The 22,808-nt window shown below is 45.4% G+C and overlaps 1 protein-coding gene across 15 annotated transcripts in view; it reads left to right on the top strand.

Moving 5' to 3' along the window:
* CLASP1 (cytoplasmic linker associated protein 1) overlaps positions 1 to 18,131 on the top strand; it is a 166,603-nt gene extending 148,472 nt beyond the window's left edge. For all 15 annotated transcript variants that reach the window (XM_079310496.1, XM_079310489.1, XM_079310491.1 and 12 more), the window contains 3 exons: positions 9,934 to 10,140; positions 12,248 to 12,364; positions 14,063 to 18,131. In XM_079310496.1, the coding sequence (XP_079166622.1) occupies positions 9,934 to 10,140; positions 12,248 to 12,364; positions 14,063 to 14,149 (411 nt within the window). In that variant the 3' untranslated portion in view covers positions 14,150 to 18,131. The remainder of the gene's footprint in view (positions 1 to 9,933; positions 10,141 to 12,247; positions 12,365 to 14,062) is intronic.
* Positions 18,132 to 22,808: the final 4,677 nt, after the last annotated feature.

Raw genomic sequence — 22,808 nt, 5'->3', positions numbered from 1 at the left:
AAAAGACTGGATTTTTACATGCTGAAACAGTGAGGAAAAAAGTGGAGACTGTCAGGGCTATTTATGTGGACTTGGAGCTGCTGGAGTGGTATGCCACTGTTTATTCATTTCCCATCATTTCCCTGCTCATTCTGGGAGAGGCTGAGACACTGTGCATGTTTAATTAGCTTTTAGAGCGTGCTGGGGGCACCGTGCTGCCTCTGTGTGTACAGGTAAGAATACAAAATGTGCTGGAGAACACAAAGGCTGTGTTCAAGCAGAATTGTGTGTGAAAACAGAATGGTGAAGTTGAGCCATGCTGGCAAATTGGGAACTGGTGAGTACCAGGAGAAAATGGACAAAGAGGTCATGCTGCAGTGGCACAGGAAGAAGCAAAGGGAAGGGTCAATTGCATTTTCCTTTTTGTGAGAGAACTGGTATACAAAACTGTATATGTATATCTAATACAAAAAGTATTCTGAAGTGAAGTAAAGCAAGAATAAAGGGACATAATATCATTTAAAGTAGAGCAATTCAAAATACATTTAATCTTTGTAGACTGATTTCCAAGTTGGATCTTTTAATCTACCTTGTGCATGTTGAAAGTTTGAACTAAACCTTCTGGAAAGTGCCACCAGAATTTCCTTATCAGTCTGTGATGGTTTTGTTACCAAACTCCTTGATTTGAAATCTAAGGTATTTATTCTTCTCTACAACAGGATAATTCTAAATTAGCAGTTTTAGGCATCTCTGAAGATATTTGGCCATGAAGAAGTGATAAAAATAGACCAGACTGCTTCAGAGATTTGGGTGACTGACACAAGGTTATTTTAACCATGAGTAGCAGAAACTATGCTGTTTGAAAATCAAAACAGCAAAAGAAAAAACACTCTCAGGGAAAGAAAATAACAGTGTGGATTTCTCTAAAATGCAAAACTAGAAAATATTTAATGCTTTAGTGAATGAGGGCTGCCCTACTCTGCCTACCTTCTCTTCTTGATTTAGAGCCTTTGCACCCCTGTCATTTTCAGTTCAGAGTAGTAAGAAGCAGTTGTAAATTGATTTTCTGATAAAGCAGTCAGACAAAACATTATGTTCTGAAGGAGTGCCTTTTATTGGCAAGTTTTCTTTGCATGCTTCTCAGCTCACCTTTACTTAGTGCCCTTTGTATTTTTTGGCTGAGAATCCTCCAGAACTAATGTTTCTAGAGGGATCTTTCCAGATTGTCCCTGGCATTGTTTCTAATGCCCCTCAGAATTCACTGGTGTTGTGTAACTGGTGGGTTTTACAGAAATCAAGACTGATTTTGAAAACAGCATGCTTTATGCCTCTATACTCTCCTGGTGTGGAAAGGTTCTTCAGGATTTGCATGAGGTGCCTCCCAGGGAAAAGCAGAGAAAAACCCAAACCAGGAATGAGAGGTGGGAGTTCTGGTGCTTCTTTATAGAATAATTGAGCTGTGCTGTGCTCAGCTGCTGTGCTGCACATAGTGTGGCTTTGATTTGCCACTGTTTTGCTGCTGCAGTGGGACCTTTGGGTGACAGCTGTCACAGCAGGACACTGCAGGTATATTCCTGTTTTGGCCCCTGTTGCGTGGGCACAGCTCTACTAAGTGGGGTCAGTGGTTCTGGATTTTTCATTCTATGTATGATTATTTTCTGATCCTTGTGTAAATGAGACTCTCAGAACAATGGTGCAGCCCAGGAAAGGCATCATGTCTCTGTCAGTAGGTTGAGGATTCAGCATTCCTGAAGTTAAGGTACCTGCACTTGAGTATCCACATGAGCTAAGCTAAATATATACCTGGGAATATGCTCTAAGTAGCTTTTCCTGTAGCTGGGACTTGCTGATTCAGTTAAGTCTGTGAAAAATTAACTGGGAGATCATTTGGGCATGGCTCAGTTGGTCAAACTCATAGCCTAGAGCCAGAAGGTCACAAATTCTCTTCCCATGGTGGCCCTCCAGCTCGCTCCCACTGCTGACTTTGCAGCCCTGCTCTCTCCAGGAGGGGAGGAGGAGCTGCCCTTTGACTGGATCCCACTGAGCAGGAGATTAAAGGAGGATTCACCAGTTTGTGAGTGAAGGGCACTTTCAAAGGATAGCTGAAGAGGAAAAGGGAGTTCTGAGCAGACTATTCTACAGCTTTCTTTCTCACTATATCAGAGCAGTATTAAAGGGAGTGGTGCACTATCCTTAAACTACATAAAATCAAATCTTCCTCTAGACTGTAAGAACTATTTCAAGAAAAGCTGTTATATAATTTAGTTGGAAAAGGGTTAATCTTTGTGTCAGTGATGTCCTGATGTCACTCAAATTTGTTATGTTTCTGGACTACTGCTGCTTTGTAGCAGAAGACAGAAGTGATCCTTGTTTGTGATTTGATAATTTGGTGTCCAACAGGCTGTATAAATTAGGAGAAAATGTCTGTTTTGAGCAAGCTGAATCTGTTTCACTCTTTCTTACCTGAATTTCCCCTTCAACACAGGGACTGCTAATTGCTTCCAGCTACTGCTCACAATTTGAATTATATGGCACCCACAGAGAATCAATCTAAAGTGACCTAGCAGAGAGAATTTTAGAGTTGGGTACTGTCTCCAGGAAGTCATAGTAAGAGGCAGTTCTTTGGAAATCGGGAAGGTTTGTTTGTCTATGCAAATTTTGCTGTTGTTCAGCATGGCCAGTAGACATTAAATGACAAAAACAACAACCAGCAAATATCACCCCTTCCCCCAGCTGAGTGCCACTATCTAGTTAAAGTTGTTTGTTTTTTGTTTTTTTTTTTAACAAGAAATGGTCTATGATTTTATTCCAGATTACATAGTTGGAAGTATCAAAGCACTGGTAGCATAGTTAGATATTTTGAGATGCCTGGATAATTGCCTGTTTTTCCAAGTCCAAACAGTGGTCTTTAGACAGTTGGGTCTTTGCCATGGCTAAAAATCGTCTGCCTTCTGTTGCTGAAGGCAAAGTCTGGGATCAGCAGCACAGCTGAGAGCACCACATTTCCCCCAGAGACATGGGAGAGGAAAAGTTGGTACATGGAGCTGGAGCTGAGTCACACCTTGTTGTGAGTGCAAATGCAGGAGATTGGCAAAGCACAGATCTCAGCAGCAGGTCAAAATTAATGTAACCCTGGGCTACAGACTAGATGGCTCTGGGTTGGGATTCATGATTTGTTTGCATTTTTTAACTTTGTCCTGTTTTTATACTGTTTGTAGTACAACAGTGTGTTCAATGCTGTTGATTTAATGGGGTGATGTGAAGAGTCAAGCCTGCTGCAGTCACAACTGGAAACATTTAGGGGGGTTAACATGTAAATGCCTTTCACTTACTTTAGGAGCATTAGAACGTAATTGAAGTTGTGGATGATATTAAATCTTGTTGATTTTTATCAGTCTTTGTTTGGAGTTATTTAGAAGAGAAACATCTTTCTGTTGCCAATTAGTTAATATTAACTCATTTGTTCCAGTGTAGTTACTCACCCATAACTAAGGAGAGATGCTGCTTGCTGACCCAATGCCACTGATACGACATTGCTTCAGATTCATGCCAGGATAATGAGGATAACTTCTTCTTGTTGAGTATTTTAAAAAAGAAATCATTTATTACCTTGGAAATCAGCAGCAGAGTGAAAAATCACAGGATAGCTAATTCCTTGCTTCTGTCTCTGGCACAAAGCCTATAGGCTTAACTGATGTATGTTTTCTATGTGTGAGGAAAGGATCCAGTGCCATACTTAGACATCTAATTTCTGTGTTTTATAGAAGGTCCATAAGCATAATTGGGATGCTTATTGTACATTATTGTACATTATTTGTTGTAACCCTGTAAAAGAGGGAGAAGAATAAATCAGTTACCCACTACCTGTAGATAATTTTTATTATCTTGCTGAAATGCTTTTAGATTTGCCTCTGACATTTATATATTTTAACTGTACTCTGATGATGGTATGATCTGTGTAGGTTTCTGCAAAAAGAAAAGCATTAAATGATGATGTTCTTGAAGATTGTTACTTAGTCCATGCTGGAAGCTACCAAGTGCTGCAACTGGGCAGTTATTGATGTTTCATAATATATGTTTATGTGCTTCTTCTGTTTCCCAACACATTGCATATGTTTAGTACCTAGGAGAAGCAGTCTAATCTACTTCATCTCTGAATCCTTATAAAAATCACAGTGCTTTTTCATCTGCTTAGCACTCCTCATTGCTGAATCCACTTCCTGCTTTGAAATCAAGTCCATAATTGCTTGTTCCTGTCTGGATCAGACAGTAAAGCCTTCAGGGATGGGAGTTTGCCTGACTAGGTACTGGTAAACCTCCATCCCTTCCAGCTTAGATTATACAGACTTTAAGTAACCACTTGTAGATGGCAAAAATTGGCTCAAAAGCACAGCCACATGCCTCATAAGCCAAAAGCAAAACCTTGTTCTTCTGCTTAATAAACTAATCTGGCACTCTGCATGTTTCACATGATGTACAAAGCCTCTAAACTTTCAGTGGGGTTTGCCTGCACTGCCTCATCCTCTACAACCTTCTGCAGAGACACTAACTGGCAGTCATGGCAAAGCACTCCAGCTAAAGCTCCTGTGGGAAGCTCTCATCCAGGTGCTGCTTGCTGGGATCCCTGCATGTTCCACTGATGCCCTGTGCAGCCTGTGAACCTGGCATGTTCTGCCTTAGGGGAGTCAAGACATTTTTCTTTCCTTATTTGCCAGTACTTTGTGTCTCTTTAAAGCAGAAATGAAACTATCAAAACTCATAAGCTGGTTGCTGCAGCTGTCAGGCAGCAAGCAACATGTTAGTGCATGGAGTGTAATAGTTGAGCAGAAGAAATTGAGTGGAAGAGATGGAGTCTGAGTTGTGGCTGTCTTAAGTGAACAGGATCCTGTGGCTGCAGTGCACTGTGAGCCAGGTAAACTAGTGGGAATTGTCATCCAAAGTTTGCCCAGCAAATTTTGTAGAACTTTGATTGATCATTGCACATTGATTAATGTGCTTTGCCATTGGAAGGCAAGGGTCTGTGACAGGTCACTGTGCTGATCACACTAATACTGCACATCAGCATATCCTCTCCCACTGAAATTGGGAAGCAATTCCCATGCATATTCCTGGCACTGCCTGACCTGTTCTTTGAAGTTGTCTCCCTGGTAACATTAAGAAAGACATGGCTAGAGGTGAAGAGCTTTCTGTGTGCTACACCTCACTGGCTTTGTGCATGTGAATATGGCTGTTCCCTAAAGCAATCTGCATGGAGGTATAAAAATGTCTCTTTTGTGAGACTCACTAGGAAGATCATCACAGATGCCTTTCAAGGAACCCACCAGCACACAGAGCTTATGTTATGCCAGCAAAAGTCAGGCTGAGTCTAGCTGCCAGTGTGTAGAGCATAAGGTAAGCCTTTGGGAAGGAGAAAAACTTGCTGCTTTAAGGCCAAGAGCTATCTCTTAGATCTGCATTCCAGGGCTACCTGCCCTGTGTTGAGTGATGTCAAACTATCCAGTTCAAGCCATGGTTTGCTCTAAGCTTTTACTGGGAGGTAAAATCATGTTTGTGACATACCTTACACACAGCTTAGTGTCTGTGCTTTTAAAGAACTGCAGGCTCTCTGTAGTCTTGCACATCTTGCTTCATAGCCACCCTTTTGAACCTGCTGCCATCATCATTTGATGGCTTTTCTGCTTTTCTCTGAGATTCCTAAGAATAATTATATTAGGTCAGACAAAAATCTTGCTTCATTTGATACTCTACCTGACTGACTAGCAAGAAGCAAGCATACAGTGATGCTTCCCTGTGGATATTCTTCTCCCTTCCAGCTGTCTTAAAGCCTTTCTATGTGAATAGTTCTACTTGCCTCCCTTTTCTTTGATTAACTTGTATAATTTCTAATCCTCTTGTGACAGCAAGCTCCCCAGTCTGAGCACGTAGCAAACAGCACCCTTTCATTTTCTTGGGCTTAAAGGATAGATTACATAGACACAACTTGCTGAGGTGTCACTGCTGGCATGAGCCTTTCCTGACACCTCCCAATGTGTATCTGTTGATCTTTCCTTCAGAGCTGGGACAATGACCTGTTCCTTGATCTTCATTCATTTCTCCCACTCCTTTTAAGGTTGTTTCAGGTTAAAGCCCTGATTAAAAAAGATATTGGATTTTGTGATATTGTAAGGTACGTACAATTTGCAAGGCACAAGGATTGTGCCTCATGGCAAAATGTCTTTGCTAAACTCTATTACAATTGCATATTCTTGTTGCCAAATGACCTGGCAGGTTACATCTTTTTATAATTCAATTACTTCTGTTGGGAAATGCTGCTGATTTCTGTGGCAGTGCCAGGTGAGCAGAACTGAGTTGGTTGGGTGGATGCTGAGAGCCCTTCGTGGGATGCAGAGTCTGTCTGGGTGGTTGAATGTTTTGTTTTGCCAAAGCCGGGAGGAAGGACAGGGCTGGTACTTGCATTGCAGAATGTTGGCATTTGGCTTCCTTTGCCAGCAGGGATGAGTTTTTCTCTCTGGCTCACCATCAGCTGGTATTGCCCTACCCCTTCCTACAGCCTGTCACCTGCCAGTGCTTCCCAGGGCCAGGAGCTGGTTACCTGCAGAGGCTCTCATCCAAACAAGCATGTAAGCACATGCTGGAACCCTGCTGATGCCAGTGAGACTTGAGCACGTTATTAATCTCACACTCAGGGGGTTTGCTGAAGTGTGGCTGAGATGCAGGCATTGTCTGCCAGATGTGCTCCTGTAGGGCTTGGAAGTGTCCCCAGTGTTGTCACATTTACAAGCTCCTGCCAGGCTGGACATGGGTAATGCATCCTCCTGTGTTTGGGGAAAGGCACTGCAGGGACAAGGGATGAGAAGAAGCCAGGCACTGCCTAAAAGCAGCCACATCTATGCTAAAGCTGGGCAGCAGTGCTGAAAGCAGGACTGCCAGGGACATAAATAATTTCTGTACCTTCACAACTTTGCTTGATCTCTCACCTTTTGATGGGCAAAATGTGTGTGACCTTGTGGCTGTAGAACCCTCACTTATTTTGTGAGAAATTATTACTGTACTTTAATGCTCCTTGTGCTTGGAATTGGTTAATAGGCCTTTTGTCTCATGCACTTGCTTCATACCTTCAACTTAATATGCACAGGAAACTGTGCAAACAGGATATAGAACTGAAACCCAGATAGAATAATCATTAAATTTTGCACCTACTGCTTTTCTTTTTTTTAATGGTAGTGAGTTTGAGATCAGAGTCTAGCCATAAGTTTATACTAAAATATCTTTTTTTTTTATCAAATAGGAAGGATACCAAGAGGTTGTAAGATTAAATTTTATTTTTTACAATTTTCTTTTAGTGTGTTGTGATATATGTGCAAGCTTTTCTTTCTGAGAGTTTCTGAAAACATTTCCTAACAGTGTTTGGCATTGCTGCAGAACAAAATCCCAAGTGGCCTGTGTTCAAATAGTAATATTTGGGGTTTTTTAGCTAGTGGCTTGCTAGTGAATAGTTAAATTGGTGGTAAAGTATCAGGGCCTCTGTAAGTTCATGCTTTCCATCATTTGTGGAAAGCAGACGTCAGAAGCTGCAGTGCCAGGAAGTGGATTCCTTTAGAGACCTTCTGGGAGCTCCTGACTTAATCCACTCCAGCAATTCCACTCTGTGCTATCAAAGCCTGGCTTTAGATTTCCCTTAAGTACTTGGGTGTTTCTCTTCTTTCCCAACAAAATCAGCAGTGCTGGCTCCTGAGCTAGTACTAACTTATGTGGAAAAATATTAACTTTCATGCTTTTCATGTGTGAAATTGAAAAGAAATTAGCAAAGAAATAGCTGGAAGAGGGAAGACTTGCTGTAAGTGGTAAAGCAAGCATTCTGTTCTGCATGGCTGGTCATTCACAGATCTTTCAGGAAGAATTTTTTTTTTAAACTGACCACATTACAGATTGCCATTCATTTTGGAATATGTTTTAATGTTGTCATTAAATGCTGAGAAAGGCCTGAAGTAAATGGAGCACTTGGACAGCTAAATAGGGCACTGGTACAGAAGCAGTCCAAAATCTCAGGTTGATTCACCATCCTGTCCATATCTTGCCTGCATGTAATATTTGTGCTGTGTGAAGTGTCTGAGATCACACTCACTGTTGGATCTGCCTTAGAGAATGCCAGAAGCCAAGTGGAGGAGTGCTGCTTCCTGGGGATATAAGTGTCTTGTGCCATTCCTGTTTCAGGGAGGTAGCTGTCAGCATGAGTGGAAGATAAATGTTGGCAGCATGGCATGTGACGACTGTGGTGAAGCTGACCCTGAGGTGGAAATGATCCCTTCTGATCACTATTAATTGCTGTTATCCTAAAAGTCAATTAAACCTTGTGTTTTGTAGTCCATGGACTAAGATAAGCTTCCAGCTACTCATTTTTCATGCATTATCCACAGCAGTTGCTTAAAAATAATGAAAGCTCACCTTCTTTTGAGGCTTTGATAGAACTACATCTATCCATAGGTTGCCTTGCTCAAATAGAAATCCCTGAGTTTGAGGCCATCACAGTGTGTGGGAGAGGAGAACAAGGGAATTCAGCAACCATGGGCTTCAGTCTCAGTGACAGGAGACTTGTGGTTTGATTTATTTGCTGTGTTGCAGATTGCCTAGGACAGATTTCCTACTGCTGGTTTCAAAGTGTTAGCTTCAGACAGCTCCGGGTAGTTCAGTTTAGGAGGAGGTAGAGAAGTGGTGCTGGGCAGCTGAGCCTCCCACACAACCAGGAAAGAGGGGTAATTTAATGTTCCTGGGCTCAGTTAGGGACTGCCTGAGACTAGAAGATCCCAAACATGAGGATTTGTGAATGCTTCTTTCTTCTTAAAGTTGAAGATGGATTTAAGTCTGCCCATGGGGGCATCTCTGTCTACTTAGGATTGACCCTCCCTTTAAAGTAAGCCCTGAGAAGAGGGGAGTGAGAGAGGATGGGGAAAAGCATCCTCCATCTTTTGTGTTGTAACAAGAACATGAGGAGTAGAGAGTGTGTTATTTGTGGCCAGGAAGAGTACAGCCAAGAGGAAGCTTCATTTTGTTGCCTGGCAATTAGCACAGACACTTGAAAAAAAGAAAACCTGCCTTCCCATCCTGTTCTTTTTTATCTAATTACTGCAGAATGTAAAATTAATAAATTCTCTTGGGAGGAGAGACCAGATTTGGGTCTTTCTTCTTTGAACTAGCTGTCCTACCTGCTGAGGAAGAATGAAAGTTGTGAATCTGCTTTCTCCTAGGGTAGAGTTGAATTTAGCATCCTCCTTGCTTTGTGTGACTGCTTTACAGTGTGGGCTTGTTGCAAAGGGTGGGTGCTGCTGCTGTTTCCACTTGTTCTTCCTCCCATTTTGTATGGTGATCCCAGTGCTGCTTTGATGGGTTAGGTGTGCTGAGAGCAGAGCTGCCCCTGGCTGGGGACACCCTAAAGCCCATTTGTGTCTGTGTCCTGGATTTGACTGCAGCACAGTTCAGCTGGGAAGGGGCAGGACACGGTGCCATGGGTGTCTCAGCATGGGCACAGGGCACTCAGCACTGGGTGCACACTGAAATCTGCACCAGGGCCAGTTGTGGTTAAGGAGATACATTTTGTGTAAATCTTAGCTGGTGGGTTTGGGTCCTTTGACAGTGACTGGAGAGATGTCATCCTCTTCCTCCTGGGATGGGAGTGCCTGTCTGTCTTGGCTGTCAGCTCATTTTTTCAAACTAGCCACAACTCTGACACAGTTACATTAGGCAGGAAGAACTTCTTGCCACTGGCTGGAACAAAGATGTCACTGGAGACAGAGGATGTGAAGTCTCACAGTCAGCTGCCCCTCGAGAGAGCCTCCTGTGGATCTGTTAATGAACATCCCCAAGCATTTCCTGGCAGTCACTCCAAGCACACACCAGTGGTGTTGGCTGTCAAGTGTGACCTCATTAACATAAGGGCTTGCTCTACTTTCATTTCAGGTCGTCAGAGCTGCTGAAGAAGCTGCTTCCACCCTGGCAAGTTCCATCCACCCTGAGCAGTGCATCAAGGTGCTTTGCCCCATTATTCAGACTGCAGATTATCCAATTAACTTAGCTGCCATCAAAATGCAAACAAAGGTCATCGAGAGGATTTCCAAGGAATCGTTGCATCAGCTCCTACCTGATATCATTCCTGGGTTGTTACAGGTACAGAATCCCATGTCACTGCTCCTGAGCACAAGCCATCATTAGTTTGTGAGGTCTGTGCCCTAAGGGAGGGAGAATGATGGATCCTCTGGGGCCAGATTTTGGTAAATTAAGCCATTTAATTTTTGGTAAAATATAATTTTTATGTATTTTTGATCCTTTTCGTGTTAAGGAAATGAAAACTCAGGTTCTTACATGGATGTTCCACAATTGGATGCCTTTTTCTGACTGCCAAATAAGCAGTAGCAGCCATGCAATAAATTTAAGGGTAGGAGTTAGCCACATTTTACACTGCCTCTATATATCTTGTAGTCTCCTTTAATTCAGCAGAGCTGTTCTGTACCCTGATGGTACTTGAATTGGAATTCCAGCAGGCAGATTGCTCCTTCTCTCTTTTCTCTCTGCAATTAGGACCAAACTACTTGCTGACTTCATTCAGCCTCTTTCATAACCCTCTCAGGCTGGGTGGGGAGCTGTGTTTCTGCCAGTGCTTAGGCTTGGTTGTACACTGTGGATTTAGCTTTGAGCACTGGCTGTAGCTCTGTTGTCTTTTTGTCCCCTGCACAAGCAGCTGGCAGTGCTGGGATGGGGCTGGAAACAAGAAGAAAATGCATGAAGTAGCAGTGAGGGAGGAGAGAAAATGTGTGTGTTTACTGGGGAGAGACTGTGACAGGAACAGAGCAGTCAGAGTGAAAGGGGAGATGTGTTTGGGTGGGTAAGACTTCCATGGAGAACTGGGATAAAGAGGCCTCCTCACTGTGAGCATGAAATGTTGGAAGGACAAGAGCAAAGTCAGAAATTCCCCTTATGCATTCTGGCATTCATCCCAACTTTGTAGTGTTGGTTCTTGCAATTCTTAAATCTCAGCTTCTGGGAATTGGACAATTCTGTATTCATCTCAACTTTTGTTGGAAAATGGTTTTAGCCATCATTGTTGGAGACAATCTGAACAGCAAAACTTTGATGCACTGGAAAAATCTGAGAGCAGCTTGCCTTCAGAAAGGCAGTTTTATTTGTCTTCTTTAATTACTTTAAATGGCTCTTGTTTCAGAGCCTAGTTTGCCTGAGATATTTCCTTACCTTAGAAACTCAGTGATCTAAGGAATTTACTCTTTAAATTTGGGATCCTGGCTGAAGGACTGTGTGTGGGGAGAGAATCAGCTTTGTGCTTGTTCACCAGGCTGAGTGTCCTGGCAGGGGGTGAGGAGGTGAGGAGTGCCAGCAGCAGTGTGAGCACAAGTGTGCAGCTCAAGAGCCTGGAGCAGGCTCTCCATGAGCAGGGGGGGACTCCATGGAAGAGCAGGGCTGGGCAGGGCAGAGTTGTGGTGCTTGCCCTGGTCCTGATGAGGAGGCTCTGAGGTCTCCTGCTTTCCCAGCTGAGTGTTTTGTGGGATTGCAGACTGTCATGCAGCTGGAGCAGCCCCAGCTGTGCTGCATCCAGAGGAGCCAGCACCCCAAAGGCTACAGTGGTGTCTGCCTTTCTCAGGGGTGGGATGGGATGGGATGGGATGGGATGGGATGGGATGGGATGGGATGGGATGGGATGGGATGGGATGGGATGGGATGGGATGGGATGGCTGCTGGGTGATGCATCTCTGCATCAGTCTGGGACTGCTGTCCATAGCTGCTGAGTGACCTGCTGGCTAGCCTGAGCTCTGCCCCAGCTGCCAGAGATCAGCACATGTACAAGGGTCCTTCAGCATGTTCTTTCCTGTGGTTTTTCCTGCTTGATAAGGTAAGCTGCCCTCCAAGAATTCTTGACTGTTCAGGATAGTTCATGGTCATCTAAACTGGACACAGAAGTGTATCTGATAGAGTCCCAGCCTCCTGTTAGGAAACTGTGTGTTGTTATCTAATGCTATAAATAACTAGATATTAATAGCTTACAATATGACAGTAATAAGTAATAACAGAAGGAACAGACAGGGAGATTGCATTCTCTTGCTGTTGAGTATTCAGGTTGCAAACTGTTATGTTAAGCAGAGGTTTTTTATTGATCTCTTAGGTCAGCCACATTTGGAAAATGTACATCAGCTCTGTCCTGTATTGCCCAGGAAGGGTGTTGGGGAGTGCTATTTGTCTTCTGACCTTCTCCTCTCGTTCCCAGGGCTATGATAACACGGAGAGCAGTGTCCGAAAAGCCAGTGTATTTTGCCTGGTGGCTATTTATTCAGTAATTGGAGAAGAACTGAAACCTCATCTCGCACAACTCACAGGAAGCAAGGTACAAGAGTGATGTGTCTCTGGTGTTTTGGTAGTGCAAGCCATTCTGCCAGCAAGACCAGTGGCTTCAGTATAGCTCTGGGTCAAGTTGTCAGAACTGGATTAAATCCTGTCTCACTCTGACAAATGCCACTGAAGCAGCACTGCACTTGCTCAGCAGTGTGAGCATTTGAAATCCCACTTAGAATATTTTAATTGTGTTAGAAGATTGGTTTCATGATACATTTGATCTTGAGTAACTGCAGGCTGCCTCTGAGCAAGTCCTTCTCCAGCCACGTTTGCCTTGCTCCTTTGGCATCATATCCAGAGGTGATTGTGCAGTGAGCTGGCTCAGCTGGCTGCTCTGGCTGAAAACCAGATCTGCAGTACAAATTAAATAGCTTTTAGTCTGCTCTGTGGCCACACAGGAATCCTTGTGCAGAGTGGTGGGAATGCATGGGGATGGTGGGAGAGCAGGTCCTCTCAGCAGCAAGTTGTGATTTGAGCTGGTAGAAATGCAGGTAAAGCTTCACTCTCAATAGCAGGGCACATGTTTTCCTTTCCTTTTGGGACAACAGCAAGCTCAAATGACCCTTCAAAGGACTTTGTACCCTGGGGTCAGACTAGTTGGAAAACTCAAATTCTGACCTGATGCTTCAAGTGAAACCAAGCCCTTGATTCAACTCTGTCCTCCAGACAAGAATTTTATTTTAGTGTTTGATTGCTTTTCAGAGCTGCACAACAAGCCACCACAAATTTTTTCTGGTTTTTTTGTGTCTTCATAACCAAGATTTCTATGCAAGAAATTTTAAGATGAATTCTGCAGGTTTTGTTTCTGAAACTGATCTGTGCATGTGAATAGCTACTTAGTTCAGAGGGCTTCATTCTGTCATCTCAAAGTCATAATTTCTTTCATGGGTAAGGAAGTATGGTACAGGCCAAAACAAAGACTAAAGACACTTGTCTTGCCACTAAACAAATTACAGTTGTGCCTCCAAAGTGCTCTGCAAAGAGACAGCTATGTGTGCTGAGGTTTACCTCTTTATATTTGGGATATTAGGATATCTCCCTATAAAATGTTGTAGAGGCTTTATTGTTCCAGTGTCCACCACATCAGTTACTATAAACATGTAAGTAATTCTTCTGGGTTCATGCAGACTGCCTGCCTGTTTAAAGTTAAATGTAAACATGAGTCATTACAGGATCTGGAGTTAAAGTGGCAAGGAGGAAAAAGAGAGCAAATACATGCAAGGGAAGTATATAGTCATAACAATTGCAGTTGCACTAGATGTACCATGTTAGTGAGATATGATGTCATTGAAAAACACTTAAAAACCAAGGAAAGTTCAGGGTGTTCCCTGGGAGGGGGACCCATGGCTCTTGGATCACCAGTGTGCCTGCAGCCCTGCAGACCTCTGTGGGAATCCTGCCTGACCTGACCTGGCTGCAAGGATTGAGGTCTATCAACTGATGGCTGCTGAAGTGAAATGCAAGAGGCTTTTCTAAATCCCATTAAGTCTGTCTATAACTTCAGTGGACTGGGCATAGTCTCTTCTCTCCTCTGAAATATGCTCAGTTTTCTTGCTTTTCCTCCAGAGTGCCCAGTGTTGGCTCACCCCAAAATGAGCTCACCACAGAATGTGAGTCTTTACATTGGCAGGTGGCTTTTCCCCACTTGTTTTTCTGGCACCTTCTCCTGATATTTCTTTCTTTCTTTCAGATGAAGCTACTAAACTTGTATATAAAGAGGGCACAGACCACCAACAGCAACAGCAGCTCCTCTTCAGATGTTTCAACGCACAGTTAATGGAGATCTGTGGACATGTGTGTAGACTTAGAAGCAATCAACGGTGCCTCTCAGAGACCTTTCTGCTCCTCTTCACTGGCACACCCCATCAGCTTAAGGAGGCCATGCAGATATTTATTGCAATCAGTATTTTAGTCCCTTAAAAGCTTTTATGTAGAATCTTACTGGTATTGAATGTAAAGGAAGCAAGGTCTGTGTCGCAGTCTTCATTAAAAGTGAACATCAGAAAGCCATACTTAAACATATTTGTATAGCCTGCTGAAATCTCAGAAATATGTTTAGGTTAGCATTCTAACACTGAGTCCAAGAATCTGGACACAGGTAAAAGTCAAACAAATCTTGTTGGTTTAGTTCATACCCAGTTTTGGTTTCTGTGTGCTAGTTACCTGCCCTCTCCCCTCACCCATTCTGGCTGGGTCCTTCTTTCAAGTCTTGTGTTCCTGTTTTGTACTCCCTGTCACAGCTCCCCTAGCTTGCAGGGCTCTCCATGGGGAGATCTTTGCAGGTGTGGCTGTGATTCCAGCCTCAGATGCTTTAATACTGAGAGATACCAAGTGAGTAATGAAAACATAGGTTCTTTTTAAACATCTGAGTTTTGTACATAGTTCTGACAGACCCCAGATGGGCTGATCTCTCTGTAACTGCTCTCCAGCCAGCTGTGCTGTCCATTAAAAGCTGGGCTCTTGCTCTTTTCATTGACTTTGTAAATACTTCTCCCCTCTCAACCCATTTGGCTCTTTCATGTGTTCAAAAGGCTCTCCAGGTTACCTCTTACTCCCCAAAGGGAACCTGAGACCCAGTTCTGGGACAGATGTCTGCAAGTAGGATGGTGGGGTGGGTTAGACACTGAGTGTGTCAGTGGGTGGGCAGTGGGAGCTGGCAGAGCTGTACTTCAGTGCCAGCTATTTTCCTTGAAATCTGTAGCATCAAAGGGCTGATCTGCTGCTCTGACTGACCCATTGATGCTGGATGGCTTTGTCCCCACAACTCCTGTGCACTTTGGGCAAAATATTCATCCTAGAGGACAGAAAGGGTGTCTGAATCTCAACAGAAATATCACATGGAAGCACCTCTGAGCCAGCTGGGACAGTGCTGGTTGCCTGCCACAGCCCCTCCTGTTCCTGAAGACCCTGCAGTGCTGTTAACTGCCTTTAGAAGCCTCCTTTGTGCCATCTCCATGCACAGGCTTGCTGAGTGCTCTGCATTTCAGAAGAGTGGGGGTCCCTCACTGGGCACTGCTGACAGCAGGGTGCTCTGGATGAGAGTGCAGCAGGGAAAGTCCTTTTCCAGCCTAATGACACAGACCAGCTCAGAGGCAAATCAGCAGCAATCAAATACCCCCTGGCACCACCCCTCCCTGAACAGAGACCCTTCTTTTTGCAAAGGGGGAGCTCCCCCTGGCTCTGCCTGTAACCAGGGCAGGCAGGAGGTTGCTAATTAACGTGCTGTGTTTGGCCCTGGGCTGGATCCTGGCTGATGGGCATGCCCACCCCAAGCCTGCCATGGATCTCAGCTGGGGTTTTGCTCCCCGTGCCAGTGGTGCAAGAGGATGTTGGGCTTGCAGCTTCTGCTGCAGCTGTGGTGATGGATGTGTGTTCCCTGGCTGCTCTCAGTGCCCTGGAGTCTCTCCAGCTTCCTCCATCTCCCCTTTAGGGAGCTGAAGGGATACCCTGGGAACATACTGAGAACAGGAGACTCCATTACTGCAGCAGGGGAGGGTAAAGCCCCTTCCATCAATTATCCCTGTGTGTTTCAGCCCCATCCCTGAGGTACTAAGCTGGAACCTGGCACTTGGTGCCAGCTTTTCTCCCAGTCCTCATCTCAGGAGGGATCTGGGCTGGTGAGGGACTGTGTGGCACTGGCAGCAAAGCTTGTTGGTCCCTTTCCCTGCTCACCTGAGAGCAGGGGAGGTGACCTGCTCCTGGGTGCAGGCTTTTTCTGGCTGCAGGGCTAGTTCCCTCATCTTTCTCAACCAGTAATGCTATGGCAGGAGAAACCCTGTGCTTTCCTGGGGTGTGGGATTCCCCCATCTTTCCAACAGGCTCAGAAAAGCCATCCTCACTAAGGGGGGGATTGGCTGCTCCATGATTCGTGTCTGCCTTTCCGTGGACCATTTCTTTTCCACATCTTTCTGTATGCTTACTAGAATGCTCTTTTTAATTTTTTTTAATGCTTCAAATTTGATTTTAACACAAATTTATTTTTCCTTTTGAGGAAATACTCAGTTGACTTGGCAGCAGTTAAGCTGTCCTGTTTGAATTTTTAGTAGCAGGCTAGATTTTTTGGGGTGTTAGTTTTTTGTTTTGTTGGGTTTTTTTATTTTTAATTGTGCTCTGAACTGCTTAGTATTTATGCCTCTCTTTCTCCCCATCTCAGCTCAGCATCTTCTGTTCCAGTTCTGGGATTCAGAAGGTCAGCATAGCTGACCGGGTGGTGTTGTCGCTCCCAGCTGTGATGGAGCTTGGTCTATGATCATTTGCTGTTTGTTGGTTTTGACTTTTTTTTTTTTCTTTCCATTGAATGGCACACTGTAGCAAATCTGCAGGAATTGAATTCCTTCTCCAATGATTTTGTATGTTTTATACAATGCTGTTGGTATGCACTGAGAGTGAACGCACTGTACGGTCCTGGCGCCTCGGTCGGGGCCGAAGCTCGTCCTTGAAAAGGCGCCTGTGCAAAGGGCAGCACCAGGCCTTACTTCCTGAATCACATCCACTTCTGTTTGTCAGAAGATGCTCATCAATGTGCTACTTAATTTCACTGCGTGAGTGGAGGACTGTCCATCCTTTGAGTACTCCAGGATATGTTCTACCTGTGCACAGTAGGAGCATTCTGCTTAGGTATTTATAAATCATCACGGATAATGTACATAGTAGGGTTCTTTAGGATGTTGAACATGACCCCGTTTTTATTTTGTGTTTCCTTTGAAGTACTCAAAGGGCTAGCTCTGAATGTCACCTCTCTGATCTCCAGTTTTGACTTCAACAAGCTGTACAATCATCTTGTTTTCTCTTCAGCAAGCATAAAGGTCTCTCTGGCTACAAATCACAGTGTCCACGCAGGCTTGCAGAGGAAGGTCTGCATGCTGCAGTGCCTCACTGCTCCAGTGAAGCTTGTGTTCACCTTCTCCTGGCAGTAGCCACCTACTGCAGCTGCCTTTTTTTTTCTTGCTGCCCATTATGCAGGGCTTCAATTTTTCGTACCTTAAAAAAAAAAAAAAAAAAAAAAAAAAAAAGAAAAAGAAAGAAAAAAAAGAAAATAAAAGAAAAAAAAAAAGGAAAAAAGTGTATTTTCCCACCATGCTTTAAAAATCTGAATGGGAGATAACTCTCAGCAGACAGCAGCTCTTGGCTGCAAGGTTGCTGAAATGTCAGATGTGGATGTTTTTTCTGCCATTGGCTGCACCAGTGCTCCGTGGGCATGGGCAATCCTGGCTCCATCTGCCCCACAGGTCTACGTACTGTAGTTCTCATGTAGTTCAGAAATACCAAGGCATGTGGCTTTCTTAAGGTACACTATGTGTGCTTGCCTGGATTACAATACAATACGAGACTGTCTTTTTAATTGCTTATTACTAGCTTACCAATAACCTGTATAAGTAATGTAACTTGCATCTTTGTCATCAGAACCTTTTCTCCCCACCCCTTTATTTATCAAGCATAATATTACATATTAAGGGACAGAAAAATAGACCTTTGTAGTACACAGCAGGACGTTGCTAACAATGTTTTAAATGGGAAGTAAAAAAACGCTCTGAAAAATGCCAGCCATGAGAAATGACTTTGTTGGCACCGTGTTCATGCGCATGTATTTTTTTTTTTTCATTATTTTTTCCGCTTTTGTCATGTTACATCCATATCTGTATTTATATCTTATTTGTTTCACTTTTGAGTGTATCATGGCAATTGTACAGATGTTTTTTGTTAACATTTACGTGATAGAATTTGCTAAAAAAAAATTAAAATAAAACCTTTTGAGTTTGCCCTAGAATAAGTGAAAATTTGGTTTCTTCTTGGGGGAGAAACATCAGACTAATTCACTGTCCAACACAGCTCCTTACTCCAACCTGTGCTTGTAAATGATTTGGTCTTACATGACACTATTGTGTTTGAAAGCAGATGGTTGCAGTTCTGTTTAATGTCTTTATCAGTGATCTGAATGAAGGGATAAAATGCACCCTTAGTTTACAGCCACTGCCAAGTTGGGCAGGAGTGTTGCTGCTGGATGGCAGGAAGGCTCTGCACATGGATCTGGACAGGCTGGATTGATGGGCTGAGGACAGCTGTAGGAGGTTCAGTGAGGTGAAGTGTCAAATCCTGCCCTTGGATCACAAAACCCCAGCAGTGCCACAGGCTGGGGCAGAGTGGCTGGAAAGGTGCCCAGCAGAAAAGAACCCAGGGGTGCTGGTGACAGTGACTGAACATGAGCCAGCTGTGCCCAGGTGGCCAAGGAGGCCAGTGGCTCCTGGCCTGTACCAGCAATAGTGTGGCCAGCAGGACAGGGCAGGGATTGCCCCTCTGTGCTGGGCACTGTGAGGCTGCACCTCAATTGCTGTGGTTTGGGCCCCTCCCTGCAGGAAGGGCATTGAGGTGCTGGAGTGTGTCCAGAATAGAGCTGTGGAAGGGTGTGGAGCATAAATACCTCAAGGAGTGGCTGAGGAAGCTGGGGTGCTTACTTTGGAGAAAAAGGCTCAAGAGACACCTTATAGCTCTCTCCAACCAGCTGAAAATGAGGCTGTAGGGAGGGTTTTCTCCTCCCAAGGAACAAATTATAGGAAAAGGGCCTCCGGTTTCACCAGGGGAGGTTTAGAATAGATATTAGGAAAAAAAAATAATGGAAAGGGTTTTCAGGCATTGGAACTGGCACTCCAGGGAAGTGGCTGAGGTATTTATACCTGTGGAGGTATTTAGAAGATGTAAATGTGTCACTTATGGGCATGGTTTCATCGTGGACTTGTCAGTGCTGTTAACAGCTGGGCGTGGTGACGTTAGAGATCTTTCCCAAACTAAATGATTCTATGGATTTTCATGTGTTCTGTGGGATGAGACAGCAGTGCATAGACAGAAGAGAGTTTGTTTATTGAACCACCTGAAAGTATCTGTCCCTTGTATCCCCTTTGTGGTTAAGTCCCTTGTCCTCAGCTACTTCTTCACAGATGGAGAGTGGGGAAGGGATGTAATCCTTAGTTTAGAGGGTGTTGCTAAGCTCATCCCTATGGAGAGGGCTGGAGTTGTTGCCAGCCATTAAAGGTACGTAGCAGATTCCTGGCAAGTGTGATGACTTGCTAGAAGCACTTACAACCCATTCTCAATTCATTTCTCTGTCCTGAGGAGTCTAAGATGCTGCTTCTTCCCTCAAGTGCTTTTGTGACCTCTCTCCCAGTAAGGGATGTGCTGAGGAGTGACTCAGGACATGTCAGCAGAGTTGCACTCCTGGACCAAGTAAGTGTCTTATCTCAATTGTCTCCACTTAAAAGAATAAGATGTTTTGGTTTAAACTGCCTGAGAAAGCCCAGCTCCATTAATCAGTGATAAATTCAATAATTTCACTGCTTCTGACTGTGCAACCCAACTCTTACTTGTGTTACCCTCTCCGAGCAAACACTGCACACCTCTCTCTCACCAACCCAACACATTTTTCCTGCCTTGCCTTTCATACACTTCCATGAAATATGGAAAGGGCCCACCCCAGCACTCCAGCCCTGGCAAGGAGCCTACTGGGAAGAGGCTCAGGGATGTAATACTGACCTCAGAGAGAGAGGGCAGATCATAAACCACCATCCCCTGCTCTGGTGGGGAGGGGAAAAAGCCCTGCAAAGCTTTGGAGAAGCTGCTGGGGCAGCAGGGCATGGAAATCAACCCAAGCACGAGATGGGATGGAAGGGATCTCAGAGATGAGATGTGTGCTTCTATAGGTGCACAGAAAGGCCATCTCTCATTGTGATCCCCAGCTGTGGATGCATTTGTGGGCACCACGGGGGTACAGCCAGTGTGTGCATGTGAAATGGGCTGGAGAAGGTTGGGTCAGTAGTGGGGTCAGCACTTGAGTGACTGACTGAGCACAGCTTTCTGCTGGGAGGATGGGAGGGCAGTGACACCCACTGCAGCCACTGTGCCCTCTGGACCACTGCAGCACAGGAGATGCCCACAGGTTACAGATTCCCCCTGGGGATCTGACTGCAGCCAAAGGCTTGGGAAATGCTGGCCTGTTAATCCAAGGCCCTTACACAACATTATTCTCCATGCTGCTTTATCATAACTTGGCGTGTACTGAAACAACCCCAGCAAAGCCATCACTTCCCAAAACCCAGCTATTTACCTCCAGACTCAAGTGCCAGCCCATTAACCAGGAGCCAGGGGCTCCTCTGCACAGCTCAGGGACACAGAGAGCAGGTGCTCGCCCCTCGGGGCAGGCAGGATGCACAGGATGATGCTGGTGGGGTATGACCCATGGAGGGGCTGGGGAGCACAGGGCTGTGCAGACAGTGCTGGGCACAGGGAAAGCAGGAGCTCCTTTGGGAGGGGATGAGGGGCACTGGGGGGCACAGGGCTGTGCAGACAGTGCTGGGCACAGGGAAAGCAGGAGCTCCTTTGGGAGGGGATGAGGGGCACTGGGGAGCACAGGGCTGTGCAGACAGTGCTGGGCACGGGGAAAGCAGGAGCTCCTTTGGGAGGGGATGAGGGGCACTGGGGGGCACAGGGCTGTGCAGACAGTGCTGGGCACAGGGAAAGCAGGAGCTCCTTTGGGAGGGGATGAGGAGCACTGGGGGGCACAGGGCTGTGCAGACAGTGCTGGGCACAGGGAAAGCAGGAGCTCCTTTGGGAGGGGAGCAGAGCAGGAGCAGGCACTGAGGGATGGGGAAGGAAGGCAGTGTAAACCAGCCCAAGCTAACGCGGGGCTGGCAGGATTACAGCTGCCAGGGAAGCTGCTCACAAACACAGCAGGGACAAAGCAGCCCTCCAGAGCTGAGGAGTAATGAGTAATTAATGAAGAGAGGGATGAAATTCATAATGACTCAAAAATGTCCAAGATAATGAAGTCCTTTTCTTTAAATCCACCTTTAACAAGAAAGCTAAGGGAAAGGATTTAGATCAATTAAGAAGTAAAGAAAGGCAATCCTGTAAAAATAGCTATTGACACAAGCAAGTGGGGGAACAGCTAGAAAGTCTTGCCATGGCAGGGAATAAAACAACTGTGTATGGCATAAAGACACCCATAAGTGACAGCAGGTAGGGTAATAGCCAAGAGGGAGCTTCAGAATGCATTTAACAAATCCCTGCAGATGTGGCAGGGGGCTGGTGCAGTGCCTGAGCTCTGGGGAGGCCATGGTGAGGAGCAGCAGGGGGCAGGGGGCACAGTGCACTCCTGTGGGATGCAGCAGCCCTGTGTGAGCATCAGCAACCACTCCTGGGCATGGGATATGCAGGGGCCCTCAAAGGGATGGCCCCCATTACCTTCACACTTACCAAAGCCCAGGGGAGACAAGAGAGGCTGGAAACACTGAAGCTGCCTCTAAAACATGTTCATTACTTTCCTCTTAGGGGAAATATTTTTGTCTCTCTCTGTCTGCCATGCAGCAGGATGCTTGGGATATTCTTTTCCTTGTCCTGGTGACCCAACTTCTTAACAGCCATAACCCCACCTCTCCCCTCACTGCCTTCTGAGGGATAACCCCTGTAAACTCCATTGTGCCTGGACCTGTCTCTGCCCCCTCTCTGATGCAGGGTCCTGCTTCCCCTGTGCCAAAATGCTCCCTCATGGCCCAGGCTGGGCGGGCTCAGCACCTCGGGGTGGGCTGGTGCTTGGCACCAGAAGGGTTAAACGGACAGCCTGTCACAGGGGCAGTTTCTTGAGGGCCGGTCTATAAATAGGAGCTGGGTTTCTAATCTGCTTGCCACTTGTTTCCACTCCCTGCCAGTTTTTTCCTGCTTTTTCCTGCAAGGAGGTACCTGCAACTGCTACAGTCTGCAGCCCTACAGACACTGCTGGAAGAGGAAGAGGAGCAGCTCAGTCCTGCCCAGTGAGACTCATGTGTCAGTGCTACCCCAACCCATCCTTGGTCACACACACACAAAAAAAAAGGAAAAGAAAAAAAATAAAGAGAGAAACCAAGCCCTGCCCTGGGAGGGGCTCCAGGATCCTGATCTGTCCTGAGAGTCCCCAGTCACCAGGTGAAGCTCTGGTGCAAGCCCTGCAAGCTGATGTGGTAGACCTGGTTCAGCTGCCAGGGTGAAAAATCCCTCTTGGTGGAGAGGGAGAAGGGAGTGGGGGCGGGCAGCATTTTTGGTCTCTGCAAGTCTCCAATCTGCTGGCTACCCCCAAGCCTGCATGCCCTGCCCTATCTCCTCCATCTCTCCAACAACGAGAATAATTCCATCCTGCTGAGCAACAGGCTGTAAATCCTTGTAAAGACTTGCTGGAAAAAGGGACTGGGGGCTTGCAGAGAAGGTCTGTCAAGAAGAGCTGGCTTCCCACTGGGGTGGGGAAGACATGGGTAGGGAATACAAGGCCAGAGATTAGCAGGACATAAGCAGGACAGAGGCTCAGGGAGATGTAAGAGCAGCCCTCAAATATATAAGAAGCAAATGCACAGGGGGGTTAATCTCTTCTCTGGATAGGGCAAGACATTTTGGGTTTAGCAATAAAAATTTAGATGAGG

This window comes from Erithacus rubecula (genome assembly GCF_903797595.1).
Source record: "Erithacus rubecula genome assembly, chromosome: 8".
Taxonomy (NCBI): Eukaryota; Metazoa; Chordata; class Aves; order Passeriformes; family Muscicapidae; genus Erithacus; species Erithacus rubecula.
The sequence above is the reverse complement of the archived record's forward strand: the minus strand, read 5'-3'. Positions and strand labels throughout refer to the sequence as shown.